The sequence below is a fragment of the Chinchilla lanigera genome, unplaced genomic scaffold (genome assembly GCF_000276665.1).
Source record: "Chinchilla lanigera isolate Chin_1 unplaced genomic scaffold, ChiLan1.0 scaffold00068, whole genome shotgun sequence".
Taxonomy (NCBI): domain Eukaryota; kingdom Metazoa; phylum Chordata; class Mammalia; order Rodentia; family Chinchillidae; genus Chinchilla; species Chinchilla lanigera.
The window spans coordinates 8,864,978-8,880,095 of NW_004955469.1; the positions used below are offsets into that span (position 1 = coordinate 8,864,978).

A 15,118-nucleotide genomic window follows, 5' to 3' on the forward strand; every position below is an offset into this window, starting at 1 on the left:
AATGACTGGGGTACTGGAGCTGGTTTGGACAGGTTGAATTCCTGCTGCTTTGAAACATCCCAGAGGAATGATCCAGTGGCCATTTGGATAATACTAAAGCCTCCCCACTCCCTCATTAACACAGAGTAGATTTTCAGGTGCCTGCTCACTTTGGAAAGCAGAGGACCATGGGTATTGAAGAACTCAGTCATAGGGCAGAGGAAGTTTATTGTGGGACACTGGGAGAGGAGGTCATGGGGTAGAAACAGCTGTAATCTATTTCATTTTCATTGGTCACCTTTTTTTGGCACTAGGGAGTCAATCCAGTGGTGCTCTGCCATCGAACTGCATCCCCAGATTGCTCTGTCTGTCTATCTATCTATCTGTCTATCTATCTATCTGTCTGTCTGTCTGTCTTTGAGACAGGTCCTTGTAAAATTGCCCAGAATAGCCTTGAACTTGCAATCCTCCTGCCTCCACCTCTGTAGTAGCTAGAAGTACAGGCATGTGCTCCTATGCCCAACTTCACATAACTGTTATCAATCATTAGTTCAAATAAACACACTGGGGAAGTGGCTACCTCTGAGGGCGTGGGATCAGATGAATACGGTGTGGGGACTTGCATGAAAATAACAGTGGTGAGTGCACAGGCCTTTGTGTGTTTATATGACTTACATGTATGTCATAAATTTTATTTATTTGCTTATTTAGATGCTAGGAATCAAATCTAGGGCCTCAGACTTGCTTAAAACTACACTCTACCCCCAGCCCCATAAATATTATTTTAAATCTACTCAATAGTTGATTAAAACTATTAAGGATTAATTATAAAATTATACTATCCTTTAATATTGATTAAGTACTGTTTAATGCTTTCTAAATTTAAAAAGCAATATACATTTCTTAAAAATTAAATTTATCCACTTAGACACTGAGCATTTTCCACTTGCCTCAAACTTCCCTTTTGGCCTTTGTAATCTGTTGGGCCTTTGATTTGCTGTCATGTTCCAGTTCAAAGAGAATCCCTTTCCTGGATGACCCCAGGATGCTGTAAGTGCCAGCAACCCCGTCCTCACCCCCAGCCCCACCGTTCCTCTGACGGGTGACTGTCTTGGCCAGCACTTGCCCAGTGCATGTGAGGCCCTGGGTTCGATCCCAGTACTGCAGTGAAGAGGGGGGCACTCCCATGGAGAAGGCTGCTAAGTGCTATCACATTGTTCCTTCTCTGCAATCAGAAAATAGCTACAGATTTTCATTTTCCTTCCTTGCCATGTGTTGCCTTTTGATCCTTTTAGCAAATGTTATATGCTCAGAGCCAGGGAAAAGCCATGCCAGCCAGCCAACCTGTTCTTCGTGACCTGTGCTGGCTCGCTTGCCTCTCCAGTTGTCACTGAGTTTGCCATTAGGGTTGGGCAGTTGTGTAGCTCTCCTTTTGCATGTTTTTTGACATCACGGTGACAGATTATATGTAAACTCGCACATTTTCTGTAGATTCCATCAGCAGTAGAAACATGAATCAACCCATGGCTGTATAATTAAAAAAAAAAAAAAGGAAATGGACGTCTTAAACCAATACCTGTCAAGTTTGTTTTAAGGTCTTTGTGCAAGAATGACCCTCTTTGCACCTTTCTCATGCCACACATCTGTGGCCTCCAGCTGAGCCGCTGACAGGGGCAGCCTTGGGGACAGACCAAGTGGGTTCCCTTGTCTCACACCTCCCTGCAGCCACCAGGAGCTGGGGAAGGTGATGACAGAAGCAGCCAATTCCAAAATGCAGTGTTGGGGTTGGCATTTCCTTGGCAGAGCTAATACTGCGCGCCTTCTAGGAGTGTGGACTGTGTGCATTTCATGGGTGAGCAGCGGCAGCTGCCATGACCTTGACTGTCACTCAGCAAGCTGCTTCCTATGCAGATCTGCATTGGAATAGCTCAAGAGCCTTCTGCGGTCGGGGCGGGGGGAGTTGTATTACCCAGCAAGACTGTTGCTAGATAGCAATAATGGTTAGTATTTTAAACATGAAGAGGCTCTTTCATCAAATCCTCACTCCCTGGTTATGGTATTGTTCCCCACGCAGAAGTCCTTCTTCCCTGCTTCACATACACCTTAGCTCTAAGCCATAACTGCTCCAGGAACATAAGGACTCTATGCCACAGAACTGAGGAATTGGGTGGCACTAGCTGTGAACACTTGGATAAATCTTGGCATAGCAAAGATATCCACCATCTTTCTGTGAAAAGCATGATTGCTTCCTTCCCTGAATAAACTGCTTGTAAAATTCTCATGACCTCCATATTTGCAGTGTAGTGGCACCATGTTAGTCCCAGACTGCTTCCCTTCAGTTCGGGATCACCTTTGATAAAGTCTAAGGACCAGAGAGAAAGTTAGGGTGGATGGATCTGTGCAGCTCTATAATGTCTGCTTTATTCTAGTAGCTTTAATGATGTGACATTTCTGTCATTTCTGCCTGAGAGGACAGACATGTGTTCTGAATTCTTTTATTTGCATAGACAAAATAACTGGATGATCAAAGATTTTTGTTAAACATATGGACATGTGTGAATAGCCAGAAGTCTTTAAAAGAGGTAACATTTATTTTAAGGCCCAGTTGTTCTTTAATGCTTACTTGATTATCAGCATTCCTGTCTAATGCAATATCTCCATCCATTCAGATTGCCCTAACAAAAAGTAGCATAGACTGGGTGAATGACAGAAATGTACTCCTCACTGCTCTTAGAGCAGGGAGGTCTAAGATCAAGGTGTCCATTAATTTGGTCCCTCATGAGGGCCTTTTTCTTGGCTTTTGGACAGATGTCTTGTTCATATATCCTCAGATGGCAGAGAGAAATCTCTCTCCTATCTCTTCTGTCAAGGGCACTAATCCCATTCATGAGGGCTCCACCCGCATGACTTAATTACTCCCAAAGGTGCCACCTCCAAGTACCAATACACCAGAGCTTAGGACTTCCATATATGGTGGGGGTGGGACAAGGACACAAACATATAGCTCATAGCGTGCCAACAGCCCATGGGCTCAATACTGGCTCTGTCTACACAATTATTGTGTTTTGGAATAAACTGGGTAACTTGAAGCATCATTAATTGGTAAGATTGATACTGACCTTCTATAGAGCTTCTATTTCCTTCTGACCACAATGTCTTCTGGATCCACTGCCTCCACCAGAGCAGAGGGATGATACAGCCAGGGACATTCACAGTATCCAAAAGCCCATGTTACAGCTGTCCTCAAATCTTCCTTTGGGGAACCCCCCTGCGAGGTCCAGGGTATCTTCCCCACCCACCCAGACTCTACTTTGTTCACCTGCCCCTACACATACAGATAGCAGGCAGGCTGCATGGAGAGATGCCAGGAGCATATTTCCTTTGTTCAATTTAGCAAAGACTAGCAGGGAAAGCTGTAGGGATGAATGCTTGGGTAGGAGGATGAGAATCTGAAGTGAAAGTCAACAGTCACAGCCAGGGTGATGGGAGGGGGATCAGGCATGGTGACTGGCGACTTCACACAATTTATTTATTTATTTATTTATTTACTCATTTATTTTTGTACCAGGAATCAAACTCAGGACCTTGCTCTTGCCAGGCAGGCACTTGTGCCGCTGAGCTATACCTGAGCTATATCTCTGGACCTTAATACAATTTAGAAATATGGACATGTATAGGAGGACATTGACATGACAGACTTCTCTACTGTCATAGAACAGCTGGGCCTATCTGTGCCAGCTCTGATCTCTAGCACATGGGGAAAGACACCCAGTTTAAACCCATACCTGTCGAATTAGTGTTTAGGTTGGAGGCAAGACATGTCTGCTGTACCCATCAGCTCCTTAGTGACAGTTATCTGCGTCTCTCCCCATTAGGCTGATGTTCTCAAGAACAGGGTCTGTGTCTTTTATGAGTTGTCCCCAAGGGAAAGGAAAGAAGTTAGGCAACTACATTCATTTTAAAGAGATGCTTTCCAATTGCACAGGGCAGGGAACGTGTGGAGCAACTGTGCTCCAGGTGGACCAGTACAGGCCTGCAACATTCCAAGGCTTTGGTCACCTGAAAGGCTAAAGCTCCACAGGCAGTTCTGATGGCAGCAGGTCATGCAGCACCACCAGCACCAGCTCCAACCAGGCTCACAGCTGGGCCTGATTTATACTGAAGTGCCTCTACTGGGCAGCTGCCAGCATAGGGCCATAGTCACCCTGCTTCCGCATTTTCAGTATGGCTCAGTACTGAAGTGTAGGTGCTCATGTTCATCCGTTAGAGCTACCATAACAAAATGCCACAGACCGTGTCTCTCAAACAACAGAAATGTATTTCCTCACAGTTCTGAAAGCTGGAAATCTAAGGGTCAGTTTCTGTGAGTTCCCCCTCTTGGCTTGTAGGTGGCTGTCTTCTCAATGTGGCCTTTCTTCTATTTGAGTTCATGGAGAGAAAGAAAGAAAACTCTGGTGTCTTCTCTTCTCTTATGAGGACACTAATCCCATCAGATCAGGGCCCCACCCTTATAACCCTATTTAACCTTGAACTTTTTTCCTTAAAGGCTGCCTTTTCAAATACAGGCAGCCATGCTGGGAGTTAGTTAGAGCATCAGCACATGAATGTGAGGGTGAGGCTATGCAAACAGTCCATAACCACTCCAAAGACAAACTGGCTTTCAATCTCTACTCTTATACACTAAGTCTTTGACCTTGGGGAAGTTTCCTTGGCTTTTCTAAAGCATCAGCTTCTCCTTGGTAAAATCAGGGGTAGTCATGGTACCTACCTTGGGTAAGGATGAAGTAAGATAATGCACATGCAGGGTTTAGTGAGGGCCCTGTGTGTAGCAGGTGTTCAGTAACCGTTAGTAGACAGTACTCACAGGGTCCTCTGTACTCTGAGAATGGACGCCCTCTACAGTGCTGCCTGCAGTGCTCTGCAGCCTGAACTTCCAGGACTGGCGCACCCCATGGGAACAGGATCCCAAACCAGGGGGGTCCATGACTCTGCTATTCTCCACGGCAGCTGAACCTCCTTCAGAGCCAGGGTAGCTTCCCAGGATTTCCAGCAGGGAGGTAGGAGATGACAGGTTGAGAGGTGGTGGCAGCCCCAGGGTTCCAGAGAAAAGGGGAGTAAGTGCCCTGGACCTGAGTGAAGGTCACATTGGATTCTTTCTGTCCTCTTGTTGCCTTAAAGAAAAAGAAAATTAAAAACTTTTAAGCGTAAGTGTTCAGGTTATAAAAGGTAACACAAGTTTCCTGTATAAAATTTTGAAAATAGAGGGGAAGGGGATGAAGAAGGAATTAAGGTGTGTTATGTACATGGATCAACTCCCCATGAGGAGTGTAATCATTATATACTGGAAACATGTACTAATAAAAAATAAAAATTTAAAAATTTAAAACTACAAGAACCTATGAAGAGTATAATGATCACTGTACCCCTTGTGCCCAGAGTTCACTCCGATAACCGTCCCTTTCCACCGGACAGACCTAGGTCTGAAACCCACCCTCCTCCTGCAGTTGTGTGACACTCAACGGGCTGTCTATGACCTGTCATTTTCAAAACTTCCGCTTGGTCCTCTTCAAATGGAACTAACACTTTTTCCTACTTTGCAGCCCCGTGTGGAGATGAAATGCTGTAAAGTGTGGAGCCTGTGGTGTTAACTTACTGAGGGCAGCTGCCCTTCTTCTGTTAAAGATGGTGCCCTTGGCTCTTGGTGTCAGCAGCAGAGCTGAGGCAGGGATCCCCTGCAAACCATTACTATGCCCCCCTTGCACGTTCCTACCCTGTAGGCCTGCGCTGTGAAATGGAAGCAAACCAATACTGTCACATACGAAGCTCTGACTGTGTCACAGTGTTCCGGCACCAGTCTGCCTGTTTTTCTCTTACCACACTTTAAAAGGCGCAGATTATGTATTTGTGCAGAGGATTAGGCGTGTGTCTTTTTAAGCAACCCCTGCCACCTCCATCACTCCCCTCTGTTGTTCCCACTGAGAGCTTGGGACCTCTCCTTTCACAGTCGTACCTGGGCTTGGCTTTGAACGGGAGCAGTGACAAGGAGCAGAGTAGCTTTATCAGCTGAGAACTGAACCCATTTCCAGATTATGGCTTATGAAATTAAAGCTCTAGTGTTCAGTTTGTGGGGCACAAGATCCCCTGAAACACACACAGCTTCAGACAGTGGGCCTGTGGCAGTCCCCCACTTCCCCAGCGTTTCCAGCTCGGCTCCTCTCCCAGGCTCTCTGCCCTGTGCCTTCCATACCAGGACGCAAATCTTTTCTCCCCAGAGGTCCGCGTGACACCCTGCAGGCAGCAGATGTTCACAGAGCACAGCTGTCACTCCCAGCCACCTGTCTCATTTCCTTAACTCCCAGCACCTGGCAGTTAAGGCTCTGAGGGCACAGACAGCTTTCTGGGTGCTAAGATTCCTTGCACTTCAACCTGGCCAACTTGGCAAAAACTAAGCCACCTGCTTAAACCAGCAGCCTGAGCTCTCCTGATATCCCACATATCTCCTTTCAAGAGGTTCCTTCCACAGATCGGGGCCTTTGCATCCTGGGACACAGCCTTTCCAGTTAAATGGTGAAGATGAGAGAGAATATGTTGCTTCCTTTGCTCTGTCACAGTAATTTGCTATATTAGAAAAGCTGAGCATTACCTTGGACAAAGCATTGTCAGATATGCCAGAGAACAGGTGTAGAATAAGTCTACTACTTAGTGCTTTAAACCATTTGGGTGTGAGAGTGCAACAAGTGGAATCGGCTGCCCATTCGTTATTCACTAGTTTTGAGGGTCCTCTACTGGATGCTGGGCATGAGAGAGGGGGTGGGGACAGAGGTGATTTATAGGGTTCTGCTCTAAGGTAGGGACAGAATCCAGTAGCAAGGACCTGATCTTATGAAGACTCAGAGAAATGAGGAAAGCTTCTTTAGAAAAGGAAACTACTGAGGGGCTAGGAGCGCAGCTCTGTGGCAGTGCACTTGCTTCGAATGTTTCTGTGAGCTTCAGCTTTCCCTCACTGCCACCATGTTATGATTCCCATAAGTCCCACTGTGAGGTCAGTGGTGGTAGGACCAGCTTCCTCCCTTTCCTTGCCCACTCTGACCACGGAGTTTGTCTCTAATAGCATGGGCTTCAGTGACCGTTAAAGGGAGTTTGACCTTGACTCGTTCCTTTCTCCCTTCCACAGGAATATGCTTGCCAATTCAGCCAGTGTGCGGATTCTTATCAAGGGAGGCAAGGTGGTGAACGATGACTGTACCCATGAAGCCGATGTCTACATCGAGAATGGCATCATCCAGCAGGTGGGCCGTGAGCTCATGATCCCTGGAGGGGCCAAGGTGATCGATGCCACTGGAAAACTGGTGATCCCCGGAGGCATTGACACTAGCACCCACTTCCACCAGACCTTCATGAATGCCACATGTGTGGACGACTTCTACCATGGGACCAAGGTAACGCTCTTGTTTGCCAAAGGTAGCTTCTGTGCTTCTTTATTCTGCTTCTGGGGCTGCTATAGATAAGGCCTCCATGAATGAGTGTGCCCATTGCATTGCTACCACATAAAGGGTATCTCTGGAGTGTGCTGTGGCAGCTGGAATAAGGATTTCCAGCTGAATGTCAGAGGAAGTTTTAAAGGAGGCATTTAAGTCTGTTTTGCTGGTCATATCACTTACTGATATACCCAGGCCAGAAACTAATTTTATTTTTTATATTTTTATGCCATGTAACATGGACTTAGAAGAAGGCCGCTGATATTTGTGAAGTGGGGAAGGATTGGTTTGGTGCGTTCATTTATGCATGATAAGCTAAATTAAATCCCCAAAGTCTGTGATAGATTATAAAATCACCTTTATAACCTAACTGATCTTAATGGCAGAGATTGCAAAAGCTATCTTTTATTATCTCTTCCAGCTTATTCATTATTTTTTAAATAGCTTGAAAAGCACTAGTGGGTTCTCTTTTCAGTGTGTGTTACCTCGGATAATATTTAACATCTACTGAGCAGGCCCTAACTATTGTATTTTCCTGACTGCAAAATATGAAAATTCAGACCTGTGAAACATGAATCAGGAGAGAAATGTATTTTGCAGAAAGAGCCAAAACTGGGTTCTTTCACTGTTCCTCTGTGCTCCAGAAGCCTCTGTCATTGCTGTCATTTCCCTTCATTGTAATGATCTGTCACATGCCAGTCTTTCCCTGGACATCAGACCATGAGCCCATGGCAGACAAGGCCTGGCCTGTTCCTCTGCTTTCACAGAGCCTTCACTGACCTGGAGCTAGAGCAGCTGCCCTGTAAAGATCTGCTGAATGAATAAGTGAGTGTTGCTTATCCACCTGGGTTTCTGTACCCACTGGACATCAGATTTGCCTGTGAAGGTGTTTAAAATACAGAGTCAAATTGGAATCTCAAGGGGTACAAGTTCCCTACCCTGGCAGCAGCCCCTCTACTGTGTGATTTATGAAGGACCTGATCTCAAATGCATCCTGGGTGACAGAGATTCACCAGCTCCTGGCCCCTGGCTACAATCCTGTGTCTTACTTAGGCCCACAGCCTGAAATCCCCACACCCCTGTACCCTCAAATCTCACCTCCACTCCGTCTGGAGTTCTCAGGGGACCCCTCCTGAGCTCAGGGCTCTCCTTCCAGGTTTTATTTCCTGCGGGCTCAGGTGTTCCTGCTGCTAGGCAGCAGCTGATGACACCCCCTAACCCACCCCTAAGGAGCCTGGCTGGGGCTGCATAGCAGGAAGGGCAGGTCCTGTGGGCCCACTCATGCCAGGCAGATGGCCTGAAGGTGTCCTTGAGGTGAGGACATTTCCCTGTCCACTCCAGGGGCTGCAAAGTTGACCTTAGAAGGCTGAGTAGTGAGGTTTTAAATAGCTCGGGCCAGCCTAAGCTGAAGCAAAGATGCAGGCCTAATGCCCTGGCCTGTGGGCCACACCAGTCCACTCTCACCAGGACCAGGGAAGAGAGGCAGTAGGCAAATGCTTCCCTCTCCTGAGAACTCCCCCAGGGTCTGCAGGTGATGCTTTTCTAGTGAAGTGCGGAGCTGCATCCTCATAAACGTGGGTCCTCTTGCAGGATGCTCTGGTGGCAGTTGTCCCCTTTCAGAAGGCCACCATCCCAGCCCCAAGCCAGGCCTGTTTTGTTTGTGGTTATCGTCACTGTCGTTTCTGGTGAGAGCATGCCTACAGAGAAGTGTGCAGATACAGTGCTCCCTTGGTCGTTAATTGGTTCCAGGACATGAGACAAGTGCCAAAAAATGATGAGTACCAAGTTGTTTTGACTGGAAAGGGCAGCAAGTCATGAGCAGTTGACACTGACAGGGTCATCGAGTACCAAACAAACAAGTTCCAGGACAAAATTTGACGAGTTTCAAAGCAATTAGTACCAGAGCAGTCGGGTATCAGCAGTAAGTATAGAAAATTATCACAACTAAACCCGCCCCTGACAGTAAACCCAGTGTTACCACCACCGGGAAAGCCCTTCTCACCAAAGGAAAAGGTAACCACTATCATGACTTCTTTGCTTGTTTGTTTGTTTTGTGGCTGTTTGTTTTGGGATTTTTTAATTTTTTATTTTGAGAGAGAGTCTCACTAAGTTTCCCAGGCTGGGCTTGAACATGGAATCCTCTGCCTCAGTCTCCCAGAGTACTAGGATTACAGGTGTAATCCACTGGCTCTACCCTAACTTCTATAATATAGAGTTTTTTCTTTGTTTGTCTTTTGGTTTTTAAAATGAGGCCTCACTGTGTAGTCCAGGCTGGCCTTGAACTCTTTGTGATCCTCCTGCCTCAGCCTCCCAAGTGCTGGGATCATAGGCCTGGGATATACTATAGATTTTTAAAAATCACACTGTGACATAATTGACATACCATGTAGTTCATCTGTTTACAGTGTAAGTGTTAAGGCTGAGGGTTTAGCTCAGTGGTAGAGCACTTGTCCAACATGCACAAGGCCCTGGGTTCCATCTCCACTATCACAAAATTTCTTTAAAAAATAAAATGTAAGAATCAATGGTTTTTAGTATTTCATCATAGATTAGTTTTGTTTATTTATTGCTTTATATAAATTAATTCAAACAGTATGTTCTCTTGCACTGGCTTCTTTAACCCCCAAATTCATCTGTGCTCTTACATGTTGTTATAGTTCATTCATTTTCATAGCCTCATAGTATTCCACTGCATATACCACATTGTATTTAGTCATTCTGCTATCAAAGGGCATTTAGGCCTTTGCTGGTTTAAGGTGGTTATGATCACTGTTGCTATTTCTTTTAGCAAACATGTATGTACACATTTTGTTGGGCCTAGTCCTAGGAGTGGAATTGCTAGGTTATAGTATGACACACGTATATTTAGCTTACATACTACAGCCAAATAGTTTTCCAAACTGCTTATGACAATTTATATTCCCAGCAGTTGTATAAGAGAGGCCACAGTATTTCACATCAGCGTGACTCTGATAACCACACCAGTCCGTGCTGGGGTCCTTTCTGTAGTATATTAGGACTTGTATTAAAAAAATATAGCTCAATAGTTACTGCTCCTGCTTTGGGGAGATCTTTCATCCAGGGCCAGATACCACAGTGTCACTATGCTGTCTACCAGCCTTGCAGAGGGCAGATTGGCTTTCTTTACTTTATTTTCCACACTGTCATCTGCTAGGGCCTCGTTAGCCAGAAGTGACAGGTTTTCCCCCGGGAGCCTTTTGCTCGTATAGCTGATGAAAAGCTCTGCACACATATCTTTGTGCAAGGTAGTGAGTAACTCTTGATCTTTACCAGCTTCTCAGCCATGGGGGCAGCCACCTCCAGAAAGCATTCAAAGTTCCCTGTGTAATTGATTGTAGAAACCCTGACCTTCCAGGGTCTATAGGCTTGAGCTGCCTCAGGCACCCCCGACTCCATGTCAGGCATCGTTGTGGGATATTTAAATCACAGACCCCCAAACCACCCTGGATGCTGGAGTCACCTAAATGGACCCTTTGTTATATCTATCCCCTAGGCAAGATCATACCTGGTCCTTGTGCACCAGCCTTGCTATTGCCCTCTGCTTAGGTAACACAGCCCCTGACCCAGCCTACTCTGGACCCCTTGAGTAGGAATTGTGTCTCAGACCTCCCAAGAGACTCCCTGCCCAACCTCCATCTCCACATTGCTGTTCTGCAGCCAAACTCTTTGGCTTCCTATTTCCTGTAGTTCCTGGGTATCTCAGGGGGAGAGAAAATGCTCCACTGTTGAAATGCTGGTTGATGGGGACTCACAGGATTAATTATTCACACCACCTTGGCACTGGGGAAAGGATGCATGCACCCTATAGATCGCCACCAACTTGCTCAGCTCACACCTAAAAAGGCTGATTCACTGCAAGCATCTGGGTTTATATCAGAATAATAACCCCAAGGAAAAGCTCACTGAGTGATTAGCCAAGAGGGAAAAAAGGATCAAGTTGTGCTTGGTAGACAGATCTGTCAGGTCTTGAACTCTGCACCCCCTCAGCTTTTGCATGCTTGTCGATTTGGCAGCAGCAGCCAGAGCTGGAGGAACAAAACAGTTGAAAGCCTGGCTTTGCATAGGAGAGCATCTGGGCTTCCATTGTATTCAGTCTAAAGAGATTTCTCCCAAGCACTTCAGCAAATGCCTCATGCGCCTTCGCCTCTTTCTGAGGCCGTGGCAGGCTCTGCCTGGCTCCCCTGCTCACTGCCTGGGTCACTTGGTCACTTGCTTGTCCTCCCTGCCCCAAGCACCACCACCCCAGTACCCTCAGCCTGCAGGCCCTGCCCTGCAAGGCCAGAAGCTGTGTTTCCAGAAGATGCCAGGACTTGCTAACAATACAGGTCTCATTGGAGGCAGAAGTTCTCCATGGGAGAGACAGGGTGAGGGCTAAGGGAGGGATCTACTGACTCAGCTGAGTTGGTAAAGGTCTGGGCCTTCAGCTGGGTTGCAGGACCTTGTGTTAGTATTCCGCTTAACGTGCATAGATCCATGTATTCTTTTGTGTGTCTCTACTGTTGCACCCAAAGAATGTTCAGATGGGCTCTTGACCACCATAAGCCACTGATTGTGAAGAGCAGATGAAAATACTAGAATCACAGAGGAAGCAGGCATATACAACTGGAAAAAGCTTCCTGCCTGCCTTTCCTGGCTCCTCTCCTCCAAACATATTTCAAGAACCTCGGTCTAAGCTGTAGGTTGAAATTCTAAAGATTTTCAACCCTTAGAAGCAAATTACATTAGAACTACTTGGGGAATGTTTAACAGATACCCATGTCAGGTCCCAACCCAGACCAATTAAAGCAGTGTCTCTAGGCCTGTCTCCTCCCCCATCAGTATTTTTAAAAAGCATCCCTGGCAATTCTAATCACTGGCAGAAGGATTATTCAGGAACCTTCCTGGCTGTTTATGTCCTGGCTGCAGCCTGGCACCCATTCGATCTTGCCTTATATATCAAAGCTCACAGCTGAATCCCCTTTGAAAGCATAGGCCTGCCGTGCCTTGCCCTGCTGGTCTTATTTGCTTCCCTCTTTCCATTCACATTCCAGAGACCTAGAATTAGGCTCCCTGGGGCTAAGTGCCCCTGATGGGACATTCTGCCCTTCTGTCTCTACCCCATAGAAATCACCATGGAGACAGAAGTTGGCAGTGGTAGAGATGTCATCAGACAGAAGATTGCCTGGGGCTGGCCCACTCCTTGCTTGTGCCAGGGGCTGTTCAGTCATGGAGATAGGGTCCCCCGAACTTCAAGTCAACAGCAGTAGGCCTAGGGCAGTAATGGTGCCCCTTTTAGAGCCTTCATTGATGACAGCTATAGGTTTGCCAGCACTGAGCTAGGGATATTCAATGGCATGGGCTAGGATGGCCTGCCATGTCCCCTCCCCAGTGGAAGCTCCTGGCTCTCCCTGCCTTTCTCATACCATAGAGGACCCTGTCCAATGCATCGGCCCTGACATACGCCAGACTAACATACAAATGAACTCCCTTCGGTGCCCTCCCTGCCAACATCCTTACCAAGGATCCCATTTACCCAATGGGTAGATTGCTTTTGCCCCTGAAATGTTTTCCTTTGGAATTAAATGCTTTAATTAAAACCTTTGAATGCTGCTCACTTCCTTTCTCCTTTTTCTTAGACTCTAGTATTCTGTCCATTTCTGTTTAATTTTGGTCAGTCTTTCCAGGCTTTAAGCTTTGCAACAATACTTTCTGCTTATGAGGATCCAGACTTCTTGCTTGTTAATTGAGTTTCCCAAGTTTATGTATTTCTTCATTGCTCTAAAAACTTGGAAGAGCCTTAGAATGCAACATCCACATACACACAATAGGGGTCCCACAGAGGATGAATGAACCGGTCCCAGTGCCAGAGACAGTCTGGCCAGAGTACAGGTTACACAGTCAGGCTTCTTCACCAGTCCTCTCAGGATCTCCTAAAAACCCAGGACTGGTCAGTCACTCCTTTCAGACAGCCTGTGACCTTTTGGCTGGCCACATACAAATGCTTTCCTTGACACTCAATGGCCCTAAGCTTGCCCGAACCAGAGGAGGCCATTGTGGAACTGATACATGTTAGACAGAAGCTGATAGGCTCTCTGCCTACCTAAGACGGCAGCACCAGCAATACTACTGCCATCTGTACCTCTTAGCTGTACAGTTTGTGCCATTGTAAATGGTGCTTGTGAGGGCTAATGTGCATGACTAATACTTCACATCATGGTACAGAATACACATAAAATAGCTGTCTGTCCCTAGGTGGGGTCTGCCTAATTCCATCCCAGGCCTGTCTTCCAGGCTCCTGGGTTCCTTCAGAAAAACCCACCTCCTTTGACTTCACAGTGAAATTCTCTACTATCTCAGGGCCCATGCTGCATGTGTCTGGCTCTGCCAGCCTGGCTCTGCGAGCCTGACCTCTGCCGGCCTTCTCTGGGCATCCATCCTCACCACCCCCCCCCCAGCTCATTTTCCTGGCTCAGCTGCTGTCACACCATCCTAGAGGCTGAGCACACACCGCGCAGGTGCTGCACTCCATCCTCAAAGCCAGCAGCTGAGATTCTCATCTTGAATCCCTCTGCCATGTCAAATCCCTGACCAGAATCTCTCTCAGTAGGAAGAGCCCTGCCCCTGGATGAGTTTGCCTGATTAACTTAGGCTCAGTACTGGTCAGGTCCCTTTTTTGAAGTCCCTGCTTAGGTCGTCCATGACCTGGTCACATAAACTTTCCCATCTACTCATGGGATCCCTCCTCCACTTAGTAGAAGGGGAGCCAGGAAGAAACCATACAAGGGTGTGGGTCATTAGCAATTCTTCTGCAGCCATATTTTGCCCTGGAACATTGTGCACATCAAAGTTGTTTTAACTACTTAAACCTGTTGAAGATTCCACATTTAAATTTTATAATCATAAATCACCTAACCACTTTCACCTCCCAGCTGTCTCTCCAACTCATGCCATGGCCCCACCTGAGCAACTTCAGTGGCTCCCTATTGTCCAAGACAGCAAGTTTGGATTCCTGGATCTTCCCTCTCAGGCAGCTCCCAATGTGACTTTGCCCTTACCCTAGCCATCCAACTCTCATGGCACTTGCTCCCTGCATCGGCCCCTGCACCAGGGAGATGGTTTTCTCAACATCCCCCATGAGTGGCATGTGCTCCCTGCTGCCATCTTCCCTGTCCCTCCCTGGAACCGTCCCCACCTCCCAAAACCAGTCACTCTGGTCACACTCCAGTGCATTCAGCTCCTGGAGCCCACTTCTCTCCAGCTGAAATTTGTTGTCATTCTGGGGCTTTGGAATTGTTTCCCCCTGGGATGAGTTTTTCTCAACTGAAGTTGAAGACTGAGGGGCAGAGAGCATGTTTTCTATTTAACTTGTGACTTCCCAAGGATGTGTGTACCCCTAAACGTACTGCAGACAGCTCCGCATTGCCTGTTGGTTCAGCATGGTGGAGAAGAGCAGAGACAGGAGTGTGAATTTCAGCTCTGCCTGCATTAGCTGTGTGATTTGGGCCATGTCTCCCTATTGTTCAATTTCCTCATCTGGAAAGTAGAGATTATAATAGTACTTTGTGTGCATTCATTGAGTTACTATTTATAAAGAAGTTAGAATAGTACTTGGTGCTTCTTAAGCATTATGTGAGTGTTAACTAAATCATGTTATTGAAGAT

The 15,118-nt window shown here is 46.7% G+C and overlaps 1 protein-coding gene across 2 annotated transcripts in view; it reads left to right on the forward strand.

The window, feature by feature from the left end:
* Positions 1–15,118, forward strand: part of Dpysl5 (dihydropyrimidinase-like 5) — an 82,825-nt gene that overhangs the window by 26,811 nt on the left and 40,896 nt on the right. For both annotated transcript variants that reach the window (XM_005400443.2, XM_005400442.2), the window contains exon 2: positions 7,154–7,418. In XM_005400443.2, coding sequence (XP_005400500.1) covers positions 7,158–7,418 — 261 coding nt within the window. In that variant the 5' untranslated portion in view covers positions 7,154–7,157. The remainder of the gene's footprint in view (positions 1–7,153; positions 7,419–15,118) is intronic.